Consider the following 17,823-nt stretch of genomic DNA (forward strand, 5'->3'; position numbering starts at 1 on the left):
TCTACTCATCTTGTATGTGAAAGTATTAAAACAAAATCTATTTTGCATAATTAGCCCAACTGAAATGTTAAGCCTTTTTTAACTTCTATAACCGGTCAAAATCTCACATATGATTTCCATATGGAAGCTCCTGCCTATGTCAGACTTTTTTTCTTTTCTTTTTTGATGCAGTTGCAATTTGCCTACTGAAGTAAGTTTAAGTTTCAGGAGCAAAAATATGCTGGCTCTTGATTCAGCATTGTTTCAAATACAAGCTCTGGACTACTTCTGCGCTATTCAAATCTCTAGTATAGCAGAGCTAAGACCATATGAACTTCAACCTGGAGAGTAACAGTGTAATATCTGGCTCTTTTGCTCCCCTACCAAGATAATGGTACAGGTAGATTCTATCAAGTAAAAATATTAAACAAAAATAAACATATAAATTAAATTTTACCAGCTTATAATAAATAGAGAAAAGAAAGAGAGATATTATTGAGGAGCTATGTAGTATTATCTCAAGATGCAATCTTTCTGGAACAGACAGTTTCAATTACAAGTTTTTAATTGGAAAAAGCCTAAAGAATAATCTACCTTTGTGTTTAACTGAGAAAACAAATAAAAAACATCTGCACAAACCAAGCACTATACCAATTAAAACAAAACAGACTCCATATGGACTTCCCTAAACCCAGCACAGAAGATGTTAATAAAAGCCTCTGCTACTGTTTTTGGGGCATTAGTTTCGTAAGCATATCTTTCCTAATTTCATTCCACTGGAGGAAGCTAATCACATACATACAGATTAAAAAAAAAAAAGAAAAGAAAACTGCAGCTTCTCAAATTAGACACTAGTGTAGCTGAAAGTCTGCCATGACTAACAACGATATTCTGCATATATTCTGACCCAAATGCATGAAGAATGAAGCATACACATTCATTTCATTGACTCTTCAAAATCTTTAATTAGATAAGGTGCTTCCTAGAGAAAGGTTGAATTAATGCTATCTAAGATACAGAAAAGGCCAACTTTGACATGCCTGGATTAGTAAGTATTCCAGTCACAGATGTGAAGTAAACCAGCACTTTATCACCACACCTATCACCTTGCAACACGCACACGGCAAACAATTCCAAGTCTGCAGACYGCAGCTACATGCATTATAAATAAAGCACAAGTTAAGCCATTCTGTACTCAAATATCTTTTCATATTTTCATAATATAACTCACTCATACCCCTTTTCCGCTGTAGAAATACAGTACAACTGAGCAAATAACAATAAATGCCCCTTATAACACACACCAACGTCTTTCCCATCTTTGTGAGAACGACAGGCTAATGTAGAGAAAGATTACCATACTATTTTCCATTAAATTACTCTAAATTAGATTGAACATAGGTGTAATGCAATCTGGTCTACCAGAGGAATGGATGAGTTAATTACATATGCAAACTTCCTGTTCTACATAATTTGAAAGAAAAATCATTTGATGCTTTAAAACGCGATGTATATCTTACTTTGCAAGATTTGGAGAAACTACGACATATGGAACACTAGGAAAAGGTACTGAAAGATTTCGAGGGGATAATTTTAAAACTCCTTCAATACTGTAACAACCAGATTTGAAATTCTCTGCAAACTTTGCTAATTATATAGCAAGGGAAAAGATTGAGACTTCATAATTAAGATACACTAGAGCTGCTAGGAACTGGCATATGGACAGTACTGTAACAAGACAAACAGCAACCCTTGGGCTCACAATATTAGTACTGACATTACAGCTGGTTTTTTGGTGGCAATAGTTTTAGATATGGCTGCCCTTCTGCCCCAGGCATCTGTGCTTCCGCTCTGGCGCTCCCTCTCCCACCGCCTCAGCACAGCTGGGCACAGCTGCACGTGCACAGGCCCAGCAGCACCAGGTCACTCCTCTGCYACTGGCACTGCGGTGGGGACGAAGGACCTGGGCAGAGCAGGCGACAGGCGACGTCGGCTTTCCAGCACTGAGGCTGAAGAGCTATTTGCTGGACTACACCTAACCGATGCAGGGAGGGAAGACACAAACACTCACCCAGCACTCTGAGCATTTTGAGCTCTTGAGCTCTAAAGATTAGCAAACCGCAGTAGGGAACGCCAATATGTTTCTCAACTGCCAGCTCCAAGAAGGGCTGCCCTTTACAACTACTCGGGCAAGAACTAAAGGGAACCCCCCCACGCCCCCAAAACCCAGCACACACCCACAGATGCGTAAGTCCAAGTCAGCAGCCTTGCCTTCCGTCAAAGGCTAGAATGGAATTAAGTTCTACAAAAACACGAACAGTCAGGAAGTTTAGCCTCTTAAAATTTGTCTTTTATAAACACCATAAATGCTTAATTCTAGAACACTCTTGACTGTTGTAATGTCCTCTGAATTTTGTATCACTTCACAACATCTTTTGCCTGATATCCACAGCTTCTTTCACTGAAATGCCTCTTGTTCTTTGCAAAAACAACCTGCCCCCCTCCCAAAAAACTGCCATGCCCCCAAATACTGGGGGGGGGGGGGTAAAAGAATCCCACAAGATCAAGAGTCTGGCAAAAACTCAAGTGCATTCACTGATCACAGCTTAACTCAGAAAATAGTGTCTTGCTAATTTTATTGCTACTGTTAAAAAGTTAGTATCTTAAATATTAAGCAGGAAAGAGTTCTCAATTAAAAAACAAAGTTGCGGTGAAGAGTTTAGTCCTAATATCATACTAACTTACTACTGTTACTTCTAAAAAGGAAAATGAGTTAGCAGTGGAAATGAATAGGCCTAATACTTCTTGGCGATACTGTATGGACAAAATCATTAATTGCTAATTAGTAGCTTTTATTTCCCACCTGTAAAGGCTCTCTGACCAGTCTATACCAACTGATCAAATAGGAGACATTATCTCTACTTATATCCTGCCAAGTACTTTTTAGTTATCTTATACTTTAGTAAGTGCAAATTTCTAATAAGTTAATGATAAAAATATAGCTGTATTAATCTTCACACATCTCCATTCTAGCAGCAATTACAGGTCACTGACCATAAAAAGTATCAAAGGACTTCAAAATGCAGCAGTCAGTCAACTCCAGTGGGCAGATTTAAACAAGAAATATCCTGGGAAATCAACTGTAAAGTCTAGAGTCAGCTAATGGATCACAGAAAGTTTATAGAAGTGCATTATTAGGCATTTAGTTCCTTGTGCCTAACATACTCTAATCTGAAGAGTCCAGATTGTGCCACAAATGCCTCTACACAGGGAATGAAACAGGATTTCCACTGAAATCACAATAAAAATTGCAGCCGATTTCAAATGAACAATCTTGAATAAAGCTTTGTGTGAGAATGGAAGCTGGCTGCTCAACTCTTTGTAGTATCATATTTTTTATGACAGTTTTATATTCAGTAGAGAAAATGGAAAATTTTYCACCTCTTTTACTGTTTAAAATGCTTTAAATATATTTAAATCTTATTTCATTTCATATATAACCCAGGGGAAGGGATTGGCCAAAAGTAGCAATACTCTTACAAATGTTTTTCTCAAATCCAGTCGATGAAAAAAGCCCCCAACTTAAGAGCTTAGTAATGGAATCATTCATCCATTGAACTGATGTTTTAATTAGCAGTTGTATAAAGCAAAGACCTGTTATTAAAAGTCTCCATAAAAGAATAAAAGAATATACCATTGTTTTGTTTTACACAAATTTAACCTTTGACTTAAATTTAACTGGTGACTACCAAATGTTATTAGGTTGGTGTATGTCAGGATTTAGCTTTTAACCAAAGGTCTCTAGAAGGAAGGAGAAAACTGTTTTCAAACCATTTTTTCCAAACAAAGAAAAATTCACCTGCAATCACTGCTGTAAAATTGGAATCAAAGAGATCATATCGTTACTGTTAAATTCAAAATTTAACACTCGAAGTAGAACTACTAGTACAAAGGAAATACACCTGCATTGACAGCTCTGAAGAGATGGAAAAACAATAAGCCTCCCAGTAACGAACCAGATCTAACTCTTGATAAAATATTTAAAATAATGATGCATGTTAAAGAGAAACAAATATGCAGTTATTGAGAGTACACAGAAAACCAGAAGAAACATACTAAACATGGAAACACTTACCATCTGAATGGGTTTTTTGTGAAGATCTCGTTCAGTCACCAACTTTTCTTGGTCAGTGACGTAAAGGCCTTTTTGTGCCAGAGCTTGTATAACAGCATCATGACCTAGAAGCGGCTTTGCAGCATCGCTCTTGAGAATAAGGCTCCCAGCACGACAGTAGAGTTCTGCCGACAGCAGCAAGTTAACAACAGGTGGTTTAATATGCTCCTGGTCATACTGGTCTGTGTAAAATGGTTCTCGCAGTTCTTCTGGAATGTTTTCTACAAAGATCAAAAGATATAAAGCATTAGCCAATATCAGAAAGGATAACTATATTATTAACTTTTTGTGTATATGGATTCAAAACTTTGTTAAAATCTCTTCAGGGGAAAGCCAAAGTCTTTACTCAGTCATCATGCTGCAAAAGCACTGGGAAAACTACATACAGAGTTCAATAAAATTAAGCTGTAAATGGAAACTGAAGGAAAATTCAGAAAGAGTTCCACATTGCAAAAGCCACACCGGAAGGCCAACCTGTGGCTTCAGAGTATCATTAATTTAAAATTTCTTGGCTTCTCCAAATACATGCCCAAACATTCTCATTTTCTTTAGCATAACATTTTATAGGTCAGACACATCATGGCAAAACAATGTCCATTTAAACACAAAAACTTGTCCTTATTACCATAATAAAATGGAAATTGAACAGCATATTTTAAGCGCAGAATAATTCCAGGGACAAAAAGGGAAACTACCACGCATCATCCTTCTAAATTTCAAAGACGCAAGAGAAGTTTGCTTACTGTACTACCTATGTCAAAGATCACATACCGCAGAATCAGCATGCTTACCTGGATGTCTCAATAGAATTAAAAGAATGGGGGGGGGGAGGAAAAAATATTTTCAAGATCCTTCTGACAAAATCCTGAAGTGTTATTTGCCCATTTGTGTTACTGATTTTCTTTTAAGTGGTGGGCTTTTTTCCTTTTTAAATGAACAGGCCTGGCACCAATAGAAAGCTATGCAGGATTCTGTCAAGTTATGCTGAGATTTTAACCCTAAAATTGGAACTCCAAGAAGATCTATGACAGCTTTTCCATATACTTACACAACAGAACATAGACAAGATATGCTTATTATTGTCTACCATAAATATAATAGTTATAATTAATTTGATATTAGATCAAATGAAATCAAATCACCAGTGAAGCAGAAAATAATTTAGGCATGGTTTCAGAATTCACATTTCTACATGTAAGCATTGCAAGATGCTGCATTTTCCCTGTAAGGATTTCAGTCTCCATTGTTAAAAAATTAACTAAGCTAATGGCATTTATGGGAGAAGGAACATGTCATTCTTTCCCCGAGCCAAAACGGAAAAGCCTATTTAACTCCTAGAAGGAAGGGGGGGTGGCAGGGGGAAAGCATAGGAAAACAGTGAGGCAACTCCAGATCTCAATCCAGCTCCTACCCCTTTCCCTTCAGCTGGCTAAATGTGTGAGGACAGACAGGATTTGAAGTGGAGGGTGGAGTAAACAGCGCAATATGGGTGGCGGCAGAAGAGAAAAAAACAGAACCGGCCATCACAAGATAATGACAGATTATCTTCTTCCTCATACATATTGTATTACAGCCATGTGCTTCCATTAAGAGCTGTGGAAGAAGAGCCAGCCTTCTCCTAGCCGTGAAGGGAGAGGATGTGTTACACAATGCAAAAAGAAAAAAAAAAATTAACAAATGTATACTTTCTTAAACATCACCCTTCTTGTAAGTAAAGTAATGAAGGATAAGATATGGCTTTTTATTTGCCAATTCAGAATATCAAAAGGGGGGGGCAGTGGTGTAATTTCTAATTTGGTTAAAACAGAGCTAAAATTTGGCTAGAAAGCTGACATTTCTGCTTTAGACTACAGATCAAAATATAGTCAGCAAAACTAACATAGCYGGGCCTTTGAAATAAAAGTCTAATGTCTAACAACATCACTTCTTGAAAAGATAATAGAACTATTTTGAAAGAACTACCAGTGACAGCCAGTGATACTCTTAGGACACGAAGAATTTTCTCAGCTTGGAAATATTAAACCGGGCAGAGCTATTATGACAGTTTCCAACAGTTAAATGAAAGATAGTTTCAAAATGAAATACATTTGGAATAACTACTTTATACAATGCAATCTTCTCTTACCACTTCCCAGCTACTTCAAACACTTATTGATTCTACACATCTCACTGTCATTCAGTACTGTAAAAAGCATTTATAATTAAGCAACTCAATAAACAATTCTATGCATTATTTCCATCTATTGCCAGTCTCAGTCCTATCTGTCCTTCTTTCTTTTCCCTGTTTGTCCACACATCATCTATTTAAATGTTACACTTATTATTTCTGAGGTCCCTCATGATCCATCTCCACTTCACCACCAGCTCAATGCTCATCATGATTCTGTCCTCCATAATTTCAACTGCCAATTTTTAAAGCACCTTCATGCTAGAGGGCATTATTTGCTACAAAACGTTTTCAATCTCACAATGTACAGGCAGCACATTTTGCCTGACCCTAGAGAAGGCAAAACAAGCCAAAGGAACCCTGCACCTTTTTTGAATCACATGGGAAGTTAGATGGGGGTGGGAGGGGAGAAGGAAATAGGAGGAGGAGATAAAGCCATTAGTAATTTCTTATAAAGAAAAAGCTAAAAAATAACTAATTTAATTGTCTTGAGGCAGGAGCAGGTAGCTACACACAAACAGAAATCACAGCCTCTGTGCTTTAGATCCACTGAAGACAATGACAGATTTTAAATCTAAAAGTTTAAGCAAGAAGAGCAATCCAAAGACAGGAAATAACAAACTTGTCTCCTGGTGAGAGTCACTTCTGCTCTTGTCAATATTACAAAACATACCATAAAATAGCAAGATAAGATGCCTTAGATGCATTTAGCATGAAAGAATGACATCTGCTAACCGAGGTTTTAATAATAAATCCCAATACACTAAAATCAAGATGAGAACTAACAAAGGCAAATAGAAGTATTCCTACAGAATATTCCTGCATTTGAAAAATATAGCAAGAGACAAAACGAAATGTATGCTATTTCTTCATTAATGTTCACAGAAAAAAATCTGGAATGGAAAGATATTAGAAAAATAGAATATTGAAACAAGGTATTAGGAAGAGAAAGTGACTGCATACATACTAGTTATGAAAAGCTACCAAAACACAGTGAGAGCATACCAATAAAGAATCAATGCTGTAATAAGATCAAAAGTTCTCTTCACAAAAATTCTCCTAATAGTTGCCTTCTCATAGACAGCAACACATGCACTTTTTCCCCATTTACAATGTATATATCCAATTTTTGATATCAGAATCGACCTTTATATAGCAGGTAAACTAAATTCAGAAGATTCAAACCGTGTTCTCGTTTTTAATATAACAAAATAAGTTTAAAAAAAAAAAGCTAGGTGTACAGAAAACTGTTCCTTCTATACCAGTCTTCCAAAGGCATGGCCCTTCCAAAAAGCAACGTGTGCCTTCTGAAGTCCTCTGGAGGTGGAATTTGAAGGCTACATCCAGTCTCAGCAAATTACCAGAACCACTGACAAGGTCAAAAGCTTTTATTTAATAATTCCGGCAAGTTTGGAAATTGTTAAACTGCCGTGTTAGGCAGAGAAGAATCTGATGCTAATTCATTTTACCAGTTCCCGCCCTTCCGCCCCAGACAAAAGAGTCCTTCAAGATTAAGCTCTGAAGTAAATGAACAATTTTAAAACAAATACAAATATACATGGTTATACACACTGCCATAAAGTACTACTTGATCTTGAAACTTGTGCCAAAGTACACTATTGTAGCTATGAAAGAGTGATATATAGGGGACATATAGTTAGGGGACTTGAGCATAGGAGATATGGTGGAGACTAATGGAATTGGGTTTCTTTAGGCCAGAGAGGCTACGGGAAGATCTAACTGCAATCTTCCACCACCCAATAGGCAGATTATCGACAAGATGGACTCAGGCTCTTCTCAGACAGTACAGTGAAAGGATGAGAGGCAGCGGGCACAAGCTGCTGCAGGCAAATTTCAACTCAACATAAGGAAAAAGTTCACTACAACAAGAGTGGTTGCGACCTGGAAGAGGTTGCCTGGGGAAGCTGAGAAACTGCCATCCTCGGACACTTTCAAAACTTGACCGGACAAGGCTCTGAAAAAACAGATCTAACTTTGAAGCTAGTCCTGCATTGAGCAGTAGGTTAGACAAGATGATTTGCAGACATCTTTCACCCTAGTTGTTTCCAAGCTTGCTGACAGGACCACACGTTTTAATTTTAGTAAACCCATACCAAGAAAGACTTCCCCAAAAATTAGGGAGCTTGACATTCTGAATTTTACAACTATTGAACTGTGAGAATAAAAAAAGCTAATACACAAATTTAGCATACAGAGAGGAAAATGCAAAAAGGAAATAATACCACTTTAGTGCAGAACAGTAATTTAAATGAAAGAATCAGGATAACTTTTAAATAACATATCTTCAGGTAATCTCTTCCATACAAAGGACTCAAGTCACAACCCTGCAGATACTCTCTTTGGGGAAGAAAAAAAAAACAAAACAAAAAAAGATCTCATCCCAAGCTTTAAAGCAAATAAGGAGAGGAAAAAAAAAAAAGATAATATTAGCTCATCTTTTCATTTAAACAGATCATTTTAATGGGAAGGGATCACCTAACAAGAATTCACGGCTACCCTGAAGTTACCTTTAAGAGCAGTTTTATAAGCAAAACTCTCTGCTCATGAAGATGTGAATTACTCCTTGGAGCACAGCATGAGCACCTCTTTGGAAAAAATTATTTGTATCGGTGTGGAAAGTTTAAGCTTTTTTTTTTTTTTTTTTAAACAAACCATTTTTTGTAAAGTTTCCAGACTTCCACACAGATGAATACAATCCTTTGAGTTTCGTAACTAGTGAGTTTTTCAAAATTATAAGAGTCAACAATTCCAGATTTATGAACTTCTTGCATTAAGGAAGTGTAAAAATTCAGAAGTCTTAGTCAACAAGGTCTCCCTTTATTCCTAAGAATAATATAAACAAGCTAAAATATTTTACCATATACTTACTTTCTAATTAAAATACATATGATTCTTATGAGCCACAAGGTTACATAAAGCCTTAGTCTAGAGAATTTCCATCTTTACAGGGTACTGACTTCAATCAACAAGGAGATTAAGAAAATAATATTTGTAGAGGAGGTTTAATACAGAGTTATTTTGCAAGAATTCTGACTAGTACCTTTAACCACTTTCTAGTACAACCCAAGAAATGAATTTATGACACACTTTAATGGACTCAATTACTTGACAATTTTCTGCAGGACAGCAAAGATTTACTTCTGCCGTAAGGCAGCCGTGTGAATTAGGTCCATTCAGCCTCTGACTTGTCAACAAGAAATCAGGTGCCCCATTCCCCTTTTGGGCACAAGAAAGCAGAATTTCCAAGAAAGTCAGAGTCTGAGGACTGAGAACAGGCCAAAAAAGCATGATTGAGATTGTTTTGCTTTTGATGGATTTTCATAGCTGTCTCAATAAAGACAACATTTCAGTTTGACATTCTATTTTGGAGAGGCCTTCAGGGCCTCCCATAAGCACTGCAGTTCTAAGATTCACAGCAGATTAGTAATTCATGGGAAAACAGATGCTATTAAAACAAACAAACAAACAAACAAAAAAACCACATGAATTTTAATCAGGAGGTGGAGAACAGAATGAAGCAGTTGACATTCAAAGAGTATTTTACTTCTTCATTTGTTGAATCAGTCCGCCACTTATTTATATTTTTCTTGGCTAACAGAGAGCAGGCATACTTCTGCCAAGGAGCAAGTATCTAAAAGGTCACCTTTAGAAATTTCTGGCAGACTGAATTTCAGTATCACAATTCTTAACTTTGTCTACCTATTTGATCTCAAGAACTTGAGAGATTCTTGGATCTGCTGTCACAGAAGTACTTCAAACAAACAAACAAACCAACCCTACCCTCCTGCCTCTAGGCACCACAAACATAGACAGCTGGTGATGCTTGGACTTGGGACAGCAATTCTGTACTTTCAATAGGTAGTTCACATAACATTAAAAGGAAGATTTCAGTGACAAGTAATGAAAGAATCTAGATACGGAAGCTTTATTGTCTTCAAATGCCTAACAACTAAATAGCTTCCATTACCCACTGGCTGAAAATTAGAAACTTAGCATCCTTATTCTACCTTCTTGACTAAATTGGAAAAATGACTCATTAAGATGTAAAAGGGGTGGAGCATCGTGCAAGCTATTCCTGGCCTTACCTTCTCCTACTCTACTAATCAGAGCTATTCTCTTCCAAAAATCTTGTTTAAAGAAACAACATAGAACAACTCCAGTTTGCCCACACATGACTCTTTTGGCTTAATGAAAGGAAAAACTTACTTTCCTTGCCATGATTACTGCTTGAGAAAGTAATTCAATAAAAACTGATCTTTGTATGTTAAAAAGCAAAACCAAAAACCCATTAAGTATTAAACAGTTGGCCAAATTTGTTTTCTAGAACACCAATCTGTACTGCTTTGAGGGCTAGTTACATTAGAACTGGATTTTAAGTGGAGATATTTTATGTAGGGGTTTTTGGATGCTTTATATAGGTACGAGTTTCTGGAGGGATTCTTTGTTACAAAAGTCAAACAAACAAAACCTGCCCAGGTTCCACCTTTACAGTCCATCCAGAATTCGCTTATTTTTATGAGTGCTGAGAATCACATAAGAAATGCTCTATTGGGGTCACACTGTCTATCCAGTCCGATATTCTGTGTTCAGTAGCACAGTAAGAAATGCTACACTCAGAGCAGATAAAGTTTTTTTGGTAGGAACATTTCTTATTAACATGGGAGAGTTTAATGACTACTTTACCAACACCTGCCTATTTATTCAGTCTCTGATAAACAAAAGAATAACTTAGAATAATCCCTGACAATAACAGGATCAAGTTATATTAGCATAAATGCCTTCAGAAGTTATTTTCAGCATGGATAGGATATGAGAAATACAGAGATAATGATGTAGTTATAATCCCATCTTACTCAGCTAACCTCCTGATGCCTATTACAATGAAGACATGTTTTAAACAGCCTTTGAAACAGAGGAAAAGATGATTTCAGAAAAATAAAGAAGGAAAGCATTTATTGCTTGAACTATTATATGACTTTATTAAAATCAAAAAGAAAACTTTTTGCCAGACATAACCAGACAGACATGAGTTGACACATCTACGTTCGAGTCTGGTTCACAGTTTCTCTTAGTTTAAGAGTGGTTCTAAGGCGGGGGGAAGAAAACACAGGAAATAGCTAGAAGAGAAGAAGGTTTCTTTATCACTTCCACCTGATCCAGTACTAATGTACTGTCCAAGGCAAAAAGAAAAAGAAAAGRGGGAGTATTGGGAGAGCACACCTATTTGATTTTTCTTGCAAAGTCTTGAAGAATTTTCACCCTYTAACCCCATTTTCCAGGGAGTGATCAGCAATAACATTCATTCTGTGCCATGGGTTTACCAAAGCAAGTGGTTAAAAACTAATAACTTCACTAGTGGAACTGTATACAGTTTTGCTCATTAAAATCCACCAAATACCTGAGGAATTGAAATCATCTCAACTTTCCAGTATGCAAAATTCCTGATTAACAGTGTGTAAGTCCTCTTCAAGTCAGGATGACAGTCACCTTTAAACATGGAGTTACTAAGTACGTCAAATAGATTAGCATAAATCATTGAAAGAACAAAATTAAAAGATAGCTGCAGTAGTAACTGCAGTGATGTTTGAAGAATATAAAAAAGAAGCTAGGTATAGGGAGAGAAAATATATTTCATCTCATCACCTTATGTAGGTGAGCACTTGGCTACAGTCCCTTCATCAGGGCTGTCACATCCTGCAGAGAGGCACTTCGGCTGGCCAGACAGACAGGCTCAGCGACACGAAGTCACTGAGCAGACTATATACTGCATCATCTGCAGCTTAGCATGCAACCAGAATCCCGGCAAGAGCGCACTTGCTAATTCGCCTTCCCGGGCTTATAGCTACAGATGGTTCTCTCAAACCCGGGAGGCCCAGAAGCCCATTCAATTTTATTTATTTATTAAGAGAGAGTGAGCTACAGTCAAACCATGTTTCGAATGTGTGTTATACAGAAAGGAGTGATCCTACAAACTTCTGAAGTAGACCGTCTCTGTTTACAATTAGTCCAATGAACTGTTTTTAGTAAGATCGATCAAAGTATCAATTTGTCAGTGGATATTTGAGAGAATGGATTAAAAGGACTCTCCATAAAAATAAATAAATAAATAGATATTTTTCTCRTAAGTGTCCTCAAACTCTTGCTTTTCTATTTCACATTCACTCATGTGCCAGTTTTTGATCGCTGCCATACAGAACAAGAGTAAAGAAAGTAGGTAATTACATCTGCTAGGAAGTATTATGAGATGTTCTGGCCTGCAACTTCCAATATCAACAGATGAGAGTACTACTCAGCTACAGTTTGCTTCTGTTTGATATAAGTGGTTCATTTCCTACCTCCCTGGTCCCACTGTCAACATCTGCAAACAGCAGTAAGTAGGTGCTTGTAAATTCTGAAAATAGGAATTATCAGGAGAAAGCTATCTAAATTTCTTGGCTAATGTTTGGTCACAGGAAATACAATTTGTAATCTATTGCTTCAATTGCCTATCGATAAATTTGATGCAAAAGGTACACGGACTACTTTGTTATGACTGCAGAAGTTACTCAAAACAAGGTTTAACTCAGCTATTTCTGATCATAAAGACGAATGTCAGCTATATCTAGCACAGTTTGCTATACCTATAGCACAGTTTGAAACACAGAGATATTTTGAAAACACTTTCACAGTATAGTATCAAATATACTTATGAAAAAGAAGAAAAAGGTCTTCAGCAGTTACAAACCACTTAGCTTGTTTGCCTTTTTTTTTAATTCTCTTTAAGACTGACATGAGGTTATTGCAAGCACTCAGGAATAAAACTAAATAAAAGATGTATGGGTCTGTCAAAAAGAAATCATGCTAAACCAATTAAATTTCTTTCTATGACAGGATAAGAAGCTGTATAGGTTGTAAAACAGCAACTGATTTATCTTGACTTTAAAATGGTTCCCATGGTATTGTCAGAACCATAAATGCCACAGAGATGGTCTTAATTTAGTAACTACAAACTGGATGCAAAGCTAGGTGAAAAAAATCATATTCCAAGAGTACTCATCAGTGACTATCAAATGGGAAGGATGTTTAGTCCAAGGTTCAAGAAGTAGTCGGTATTTTCATTCACAATTGGCTGAGGTACTAGAGAGGATTCCAAGCTACAAAGGGATTGAAAGCATTTTGGAAGACAAGATTATAATTCAAGATGATTTTGATAAGTGGAAGAAGTGGTTTGAAAAATAGGATGCAGTTATATAAGTATAGCTGCAAAGCAGGAACCAACAACTGTACAATTACAAGACAGGAACAACTGAGTAGGCAGTAGTTCTGCAGAGAAAGATATGGATGGAGCTACAGTGAATCACAAATGGAATGAGTCAACAATCCCAGGCTGATGCAAAAATGACAAACATCATATTCTAGTGAATAAATTAGAGTATTATGGGTTGGAAAGGTGAAGTATTTTGCAAATTTACCCAGTACTGGTAAGGTCTTAGTGGGACCATCACATCTAGGTTTGAGTACAGAATTCAGACAACACAGATCACATACAAAAAATACAGAAGAGAAAAAGAGAGCCCAAAAAAGCTTACTTACAGAAATGAAGCTGAAAAAAAGCTATTTTGTCTAAAAAGCAGAAGAACAGAGAGAAGACACAATAATAGCTTTTATTATATGGAAGATGCTATAAAGAAGTAAGGAGTCCACTTTCCTCCCCAGGGAAGACATCCACAGGGACTAGAACAAGGAAGTAATGGGTTTAGTATGGCAAGAAAGATCACGATTATTGTGTTCTTCTAACATCTAGAGATAAATAAGGATTCAAATTGACTAGCAGACATACGGTGGAATCATCATAATTAAAGATTTTCAAAAACAGGCTAAACAAACATCAGTCTGGAATGATGTCTATTTAGCTGACCCTATCTTTAGGATGGTGGATAAGACAAATTTGCCAGCCACATTTTCTATGTCTATAGCAGAGAGAAAAGACAAGAATGTCACACTCCAAAATGTCACACTCCACTTTTGTTGTTTTAAAAATACAGAGTAACACAACACCAAGACCTATTTTAAGTTATTCCTGTTAATTAGGCACCACTATATTTTTTAAATCAAAGCATATAGTATTGATAGAGTTCAATCACTTCTTTGGAAAGCAGATTTTCTCAACTGAAAAGGTTAATACCATGGAATTCAACAGGACTTCTTATAAGGTTAGAAATTCAGAAAATATGAGAGCTAGTGCTGAAAGTGAGCATTCACAGATTTAAATTCTAAGGTTAAACATCACTTCCCCAGTTTCACTTTTTACTTTTTGTTAAATTCTTCCCCTTTCAGCTACTGTAAGTTATGTCACTTAAAACATTTAGTTATTATAAAACCTTTWACCTAATCTGTCCTAACACTGATATATTTTTTGCAGCAAAACAGATTCTCAAGGCACAAAACCATATGCTTCCCTCACGCTTGAAATATGAAGGTTGTTTTAAATTAAAGACAAGGTTATTTCCTTTCATAAGGCTGAAAAAATCTGATAGTGGACCCTTAAGAAGGGCAGCCAGAGCAGGGCTAACCCCCATAAACTCCAGACATTGTTGTTACATTCTAAGCCATTTCTATACCATCTATTCTTCATACATGACCGTCATGTTGAAGACATCTTGTATACTCATATTCTTATAAGACAACTTAAACTTGCCTACGTTGTGGGCCAGACTCTACTGTCACAGCTTCATTGAAGGCAACAACAATATACAATTGGTGTTACAGGTTTTGGATGCAAATATCAATCAAACACCAAAAGTCACTACTAAATATTGATTTAAAGTACCTATATCACAAGTCTTATTCAAGAGAGGATTCTCATCTTAACACCTAACCAAGCTGTATCCACAATTTTGATTATATTCCAACATGTTTTTAAGAAAGTGAAATAAGCCCACTGGATCCCAAAGATAACTATATCTTTATATATCAAATAGGCTTATCTTCTTTGCACATATGATTGCAATGACTCATGATTTTCATTTATTTATTTATTTATTTTTATTAATAAGCTGCATTAACTTCTTCCAGAGAAGCTGGAGAAAAATTCTTCACCTCTCCTAAGTAAGGAATTCCAACATTTCAGAAATAAATACAAATTAAATGTGGCATCCATAAACACACTAACAATCCTTCGCAATTCCTTTGTATGAATGCATACGGCAGTAGGTAGAAGACATGACTGTACCAAAAGAGGCTGTAATCCACTCTGAAGAAAGTAAATAAATAAATAAATAAATAATCCACCAAGCTTCCTTCCTTCTTGGAAAAGGTGAAGGTCAATTCTTCCGTTTCGCTCCAAGTATAAAGGAAGTATCTGTATTCCAGACATGCAAGTTCTACATACTATTTTCCCCTGCTTTGGCCACAAACTCTTTGAAGCTACTAGCGATATTAACCCAGTGGGGAAACTGTCAGATGAGAAACACACTACGATTGTGTATATTTACCTCTCATCCTACTAGGTACATTATCCTAGTATTTAGAGGGCAGAAGCTGCTACTATCTTCTCTAATCATTTTTCACTTGCTTCTGCATCTCAGAACCACAGGAATGAGAGGAAAGAGTAAAGGAATCTGTTTTGGATCAGACTTTCTATATAAAGCAAACTGAAAAGTACCCTGCAAGTTGCTTTATACATCCACTGCAAATTCAACCAATATAAACCAAGACATATCAACCAACGGCAGAGACTTCGTCAGACTAGTAGACTTTGTCTACTAGATAAAGCTTTTTTAGGTTAGAATTTTGAGTTATACAATTGCATGAGCACTGTAAACTAGAAATGCCCACAAGCATAGCCTATAGAGCTGAGTTATCCAAAAAGATAATGATTTCTTAAAACTTTGACTCGGGTAATTCCAAGAATTTTCACTACTACTAGTATTTCACTTCTCAGGTCTGCATAGCTTATAAAGCCTTATATAAAGTGTTATATACATTCCTAGTTTTTTACAAAGGAAAGTAATATTTATTAGTAAAGTTTTATGTGGATGCAATATTTTGATTTTTTTTAAATACTGAATATGCATTCTATTTCAGTAGCCACTGACCTTGTTGAAATTTCACTAGGTTCAACCACTTTGAAAGTAGTTTTTCGGAAGCCCCATGCCAAATATCATCAGTTCCCAGCGGCTTCATAAAGGTGCACCTTTAACCCTGTCCGAACACACAACAATGCTCTGGCTCTAAATGCAACAGTTGCAGAATTCCAAAAGGAGGAACCTCTTCCTGTTATTCTACAAAGGACGGGGGTAAAAATATTGACTGTTAATATATAACCCACCTTAAAAAAAAGAAAAAAAAAMCCTCTATTTTTAATCCATGCAAAATTAAACGTTTATTATACTACAACTATGAACAAACAGCTTGGTAAATTTTCAGAATGCCTCCCTCAGAAGACCTCAGTAAGCCTGGTATTCCTCAAGGCCCAACAACATTTCAAGCATAGAATAACAGGTCTGGTATTCCTCAAGGCCCAGGTTTTCAGAGACACAGCAGCAATGCCTTTCAGAGGCATTACAATCAATTTCCTGTACGCTTACAGACAAGGAGAGTCTCCTGCGTTGTGCAGGCCAATAACTGGTATTAAGTACTCTTTTTTCCCCCCAAATCCTTCCTATTGCTTAACCATTTGAATGACTACAGGCGGCTGTCACGCATGTCAAAACTAACAGTGCACATCTATTTCCATTTCTAACCTCCAATCAAGTTTTTAAAACAGAAGAAACACGGATGGCTGGTTGCTTTTTTTTGCGTTTTATAAATGTGACTGGGGGAAAAGAATAAACATAATTTACAGAGCTCAATTTCTCAAGCAAAATTGTATAAGCTCTAAAATACAACCATTACTCACTGACGGAAACAGTGGGGCTACTGGAAGAAAAAAAAAGGGGGGGGGGGGCACCGGTGATTAAGAAACAAACCGGGGCGAAGCCGTGGGACGCGGCCCAGGCCGACACCCCGCCGCCCGCCGCCCCCCTGCCCTCCCCGGCGCCGGCACCACGGCAGCGCAGCAGGCGCCACCTACCTGTGCCGAAGGCCTTGGCCACCAGCCAGGCGAGATTACAGGCGATTTTCGCTCGGGAGAAGTCATAGTGGTCGAAGGGCTTGATGGCGGGCACGATGAACGTCTTCCTCATCTCCCTGCCGTCCGCGGCATCCCCCATCTTCGCGCAGGACCCTCCGCAAGCCGCGGCTCACATGATCCTCCTCCCTCCTCCCCCGGCCGCCAAACACGCACATAAATGAAGCGGCACCGAGCCGGCGGCAGCTGAGGGCAGCGCTGAAGCCAGCTGTCCGCGGCGGGCTAACGCCGCCTCCCGCCGTCCCCGGCGCAGGAATGTGGCAGGGCCCGAGTGTCCCCTTCCTCCTCCTCCTCGCTCGCTCTTTGTCTCCGTTCAGCCGCCCGCCGCCCCCCGGGAAGCGGCCGCCGGCGGCCCGCGCTGCCCCCGCCACG

At 37.6% G+C, this 17,823-nt stretch overlaps 1 protein-coding gene across 9 annotated transcripts in view; it reads right to left on the bottom strand.

The window, feature by feature from the left end:
* The window catches only part of CAMSAP2 (calmodulin regulated spectrin associated protein family member 2), a 97,836-nt gene extending 80,032 nt beyond the window's left edge, over positions 1-17,804 (bottom strand). For 6 of the 9 annotated variants that reach the window (XR_003257046.1, XM_026087844.1, XM_026087842.1 and 3 more), the window contains exons 1-2: positions 17,395-17,804; positions 4,115-4,374 (exon numbers count right to left, since the gene is read on the bottom strand). Coding sequence is in view for 7 of the 9 variants with exons in the window: in XM_026087844.1 (XP_025943629.1) it covers positions 4,115-4,374; positions 17,395-17,533 (399 nt within the window). In the remaining 2 variants the exon portion in view is untranslated. Of the gene's footprint in view, positions 1-4,114; positions 4,375-16,417; positions 16,524-17,394 lie in introns of those variants that run through there. The other 3 variants (XM_026087845.1, XM_026087849.1, XM_026087846.1) reach the window with 3 other exon arrangements.
* Between the last annotated feature and the right edge of the window lie 19 nt (positions 17,805-17,823).

This window comes from Apteryx rowi, unplaced genomic scaffold (genome assembly GCF_003343035.1).
Source record: "Apteryx rowi isolate R43461 unplaced genomic scaffold, aptRow1 scaffold_74, whole genome shotgun sequence".
Lineage (NCBI taxonomy): Eukaryota > Metazoa > Chordata > Aves > Apterygiformes > Apterygidae > Apteryx > Apteryx rowi.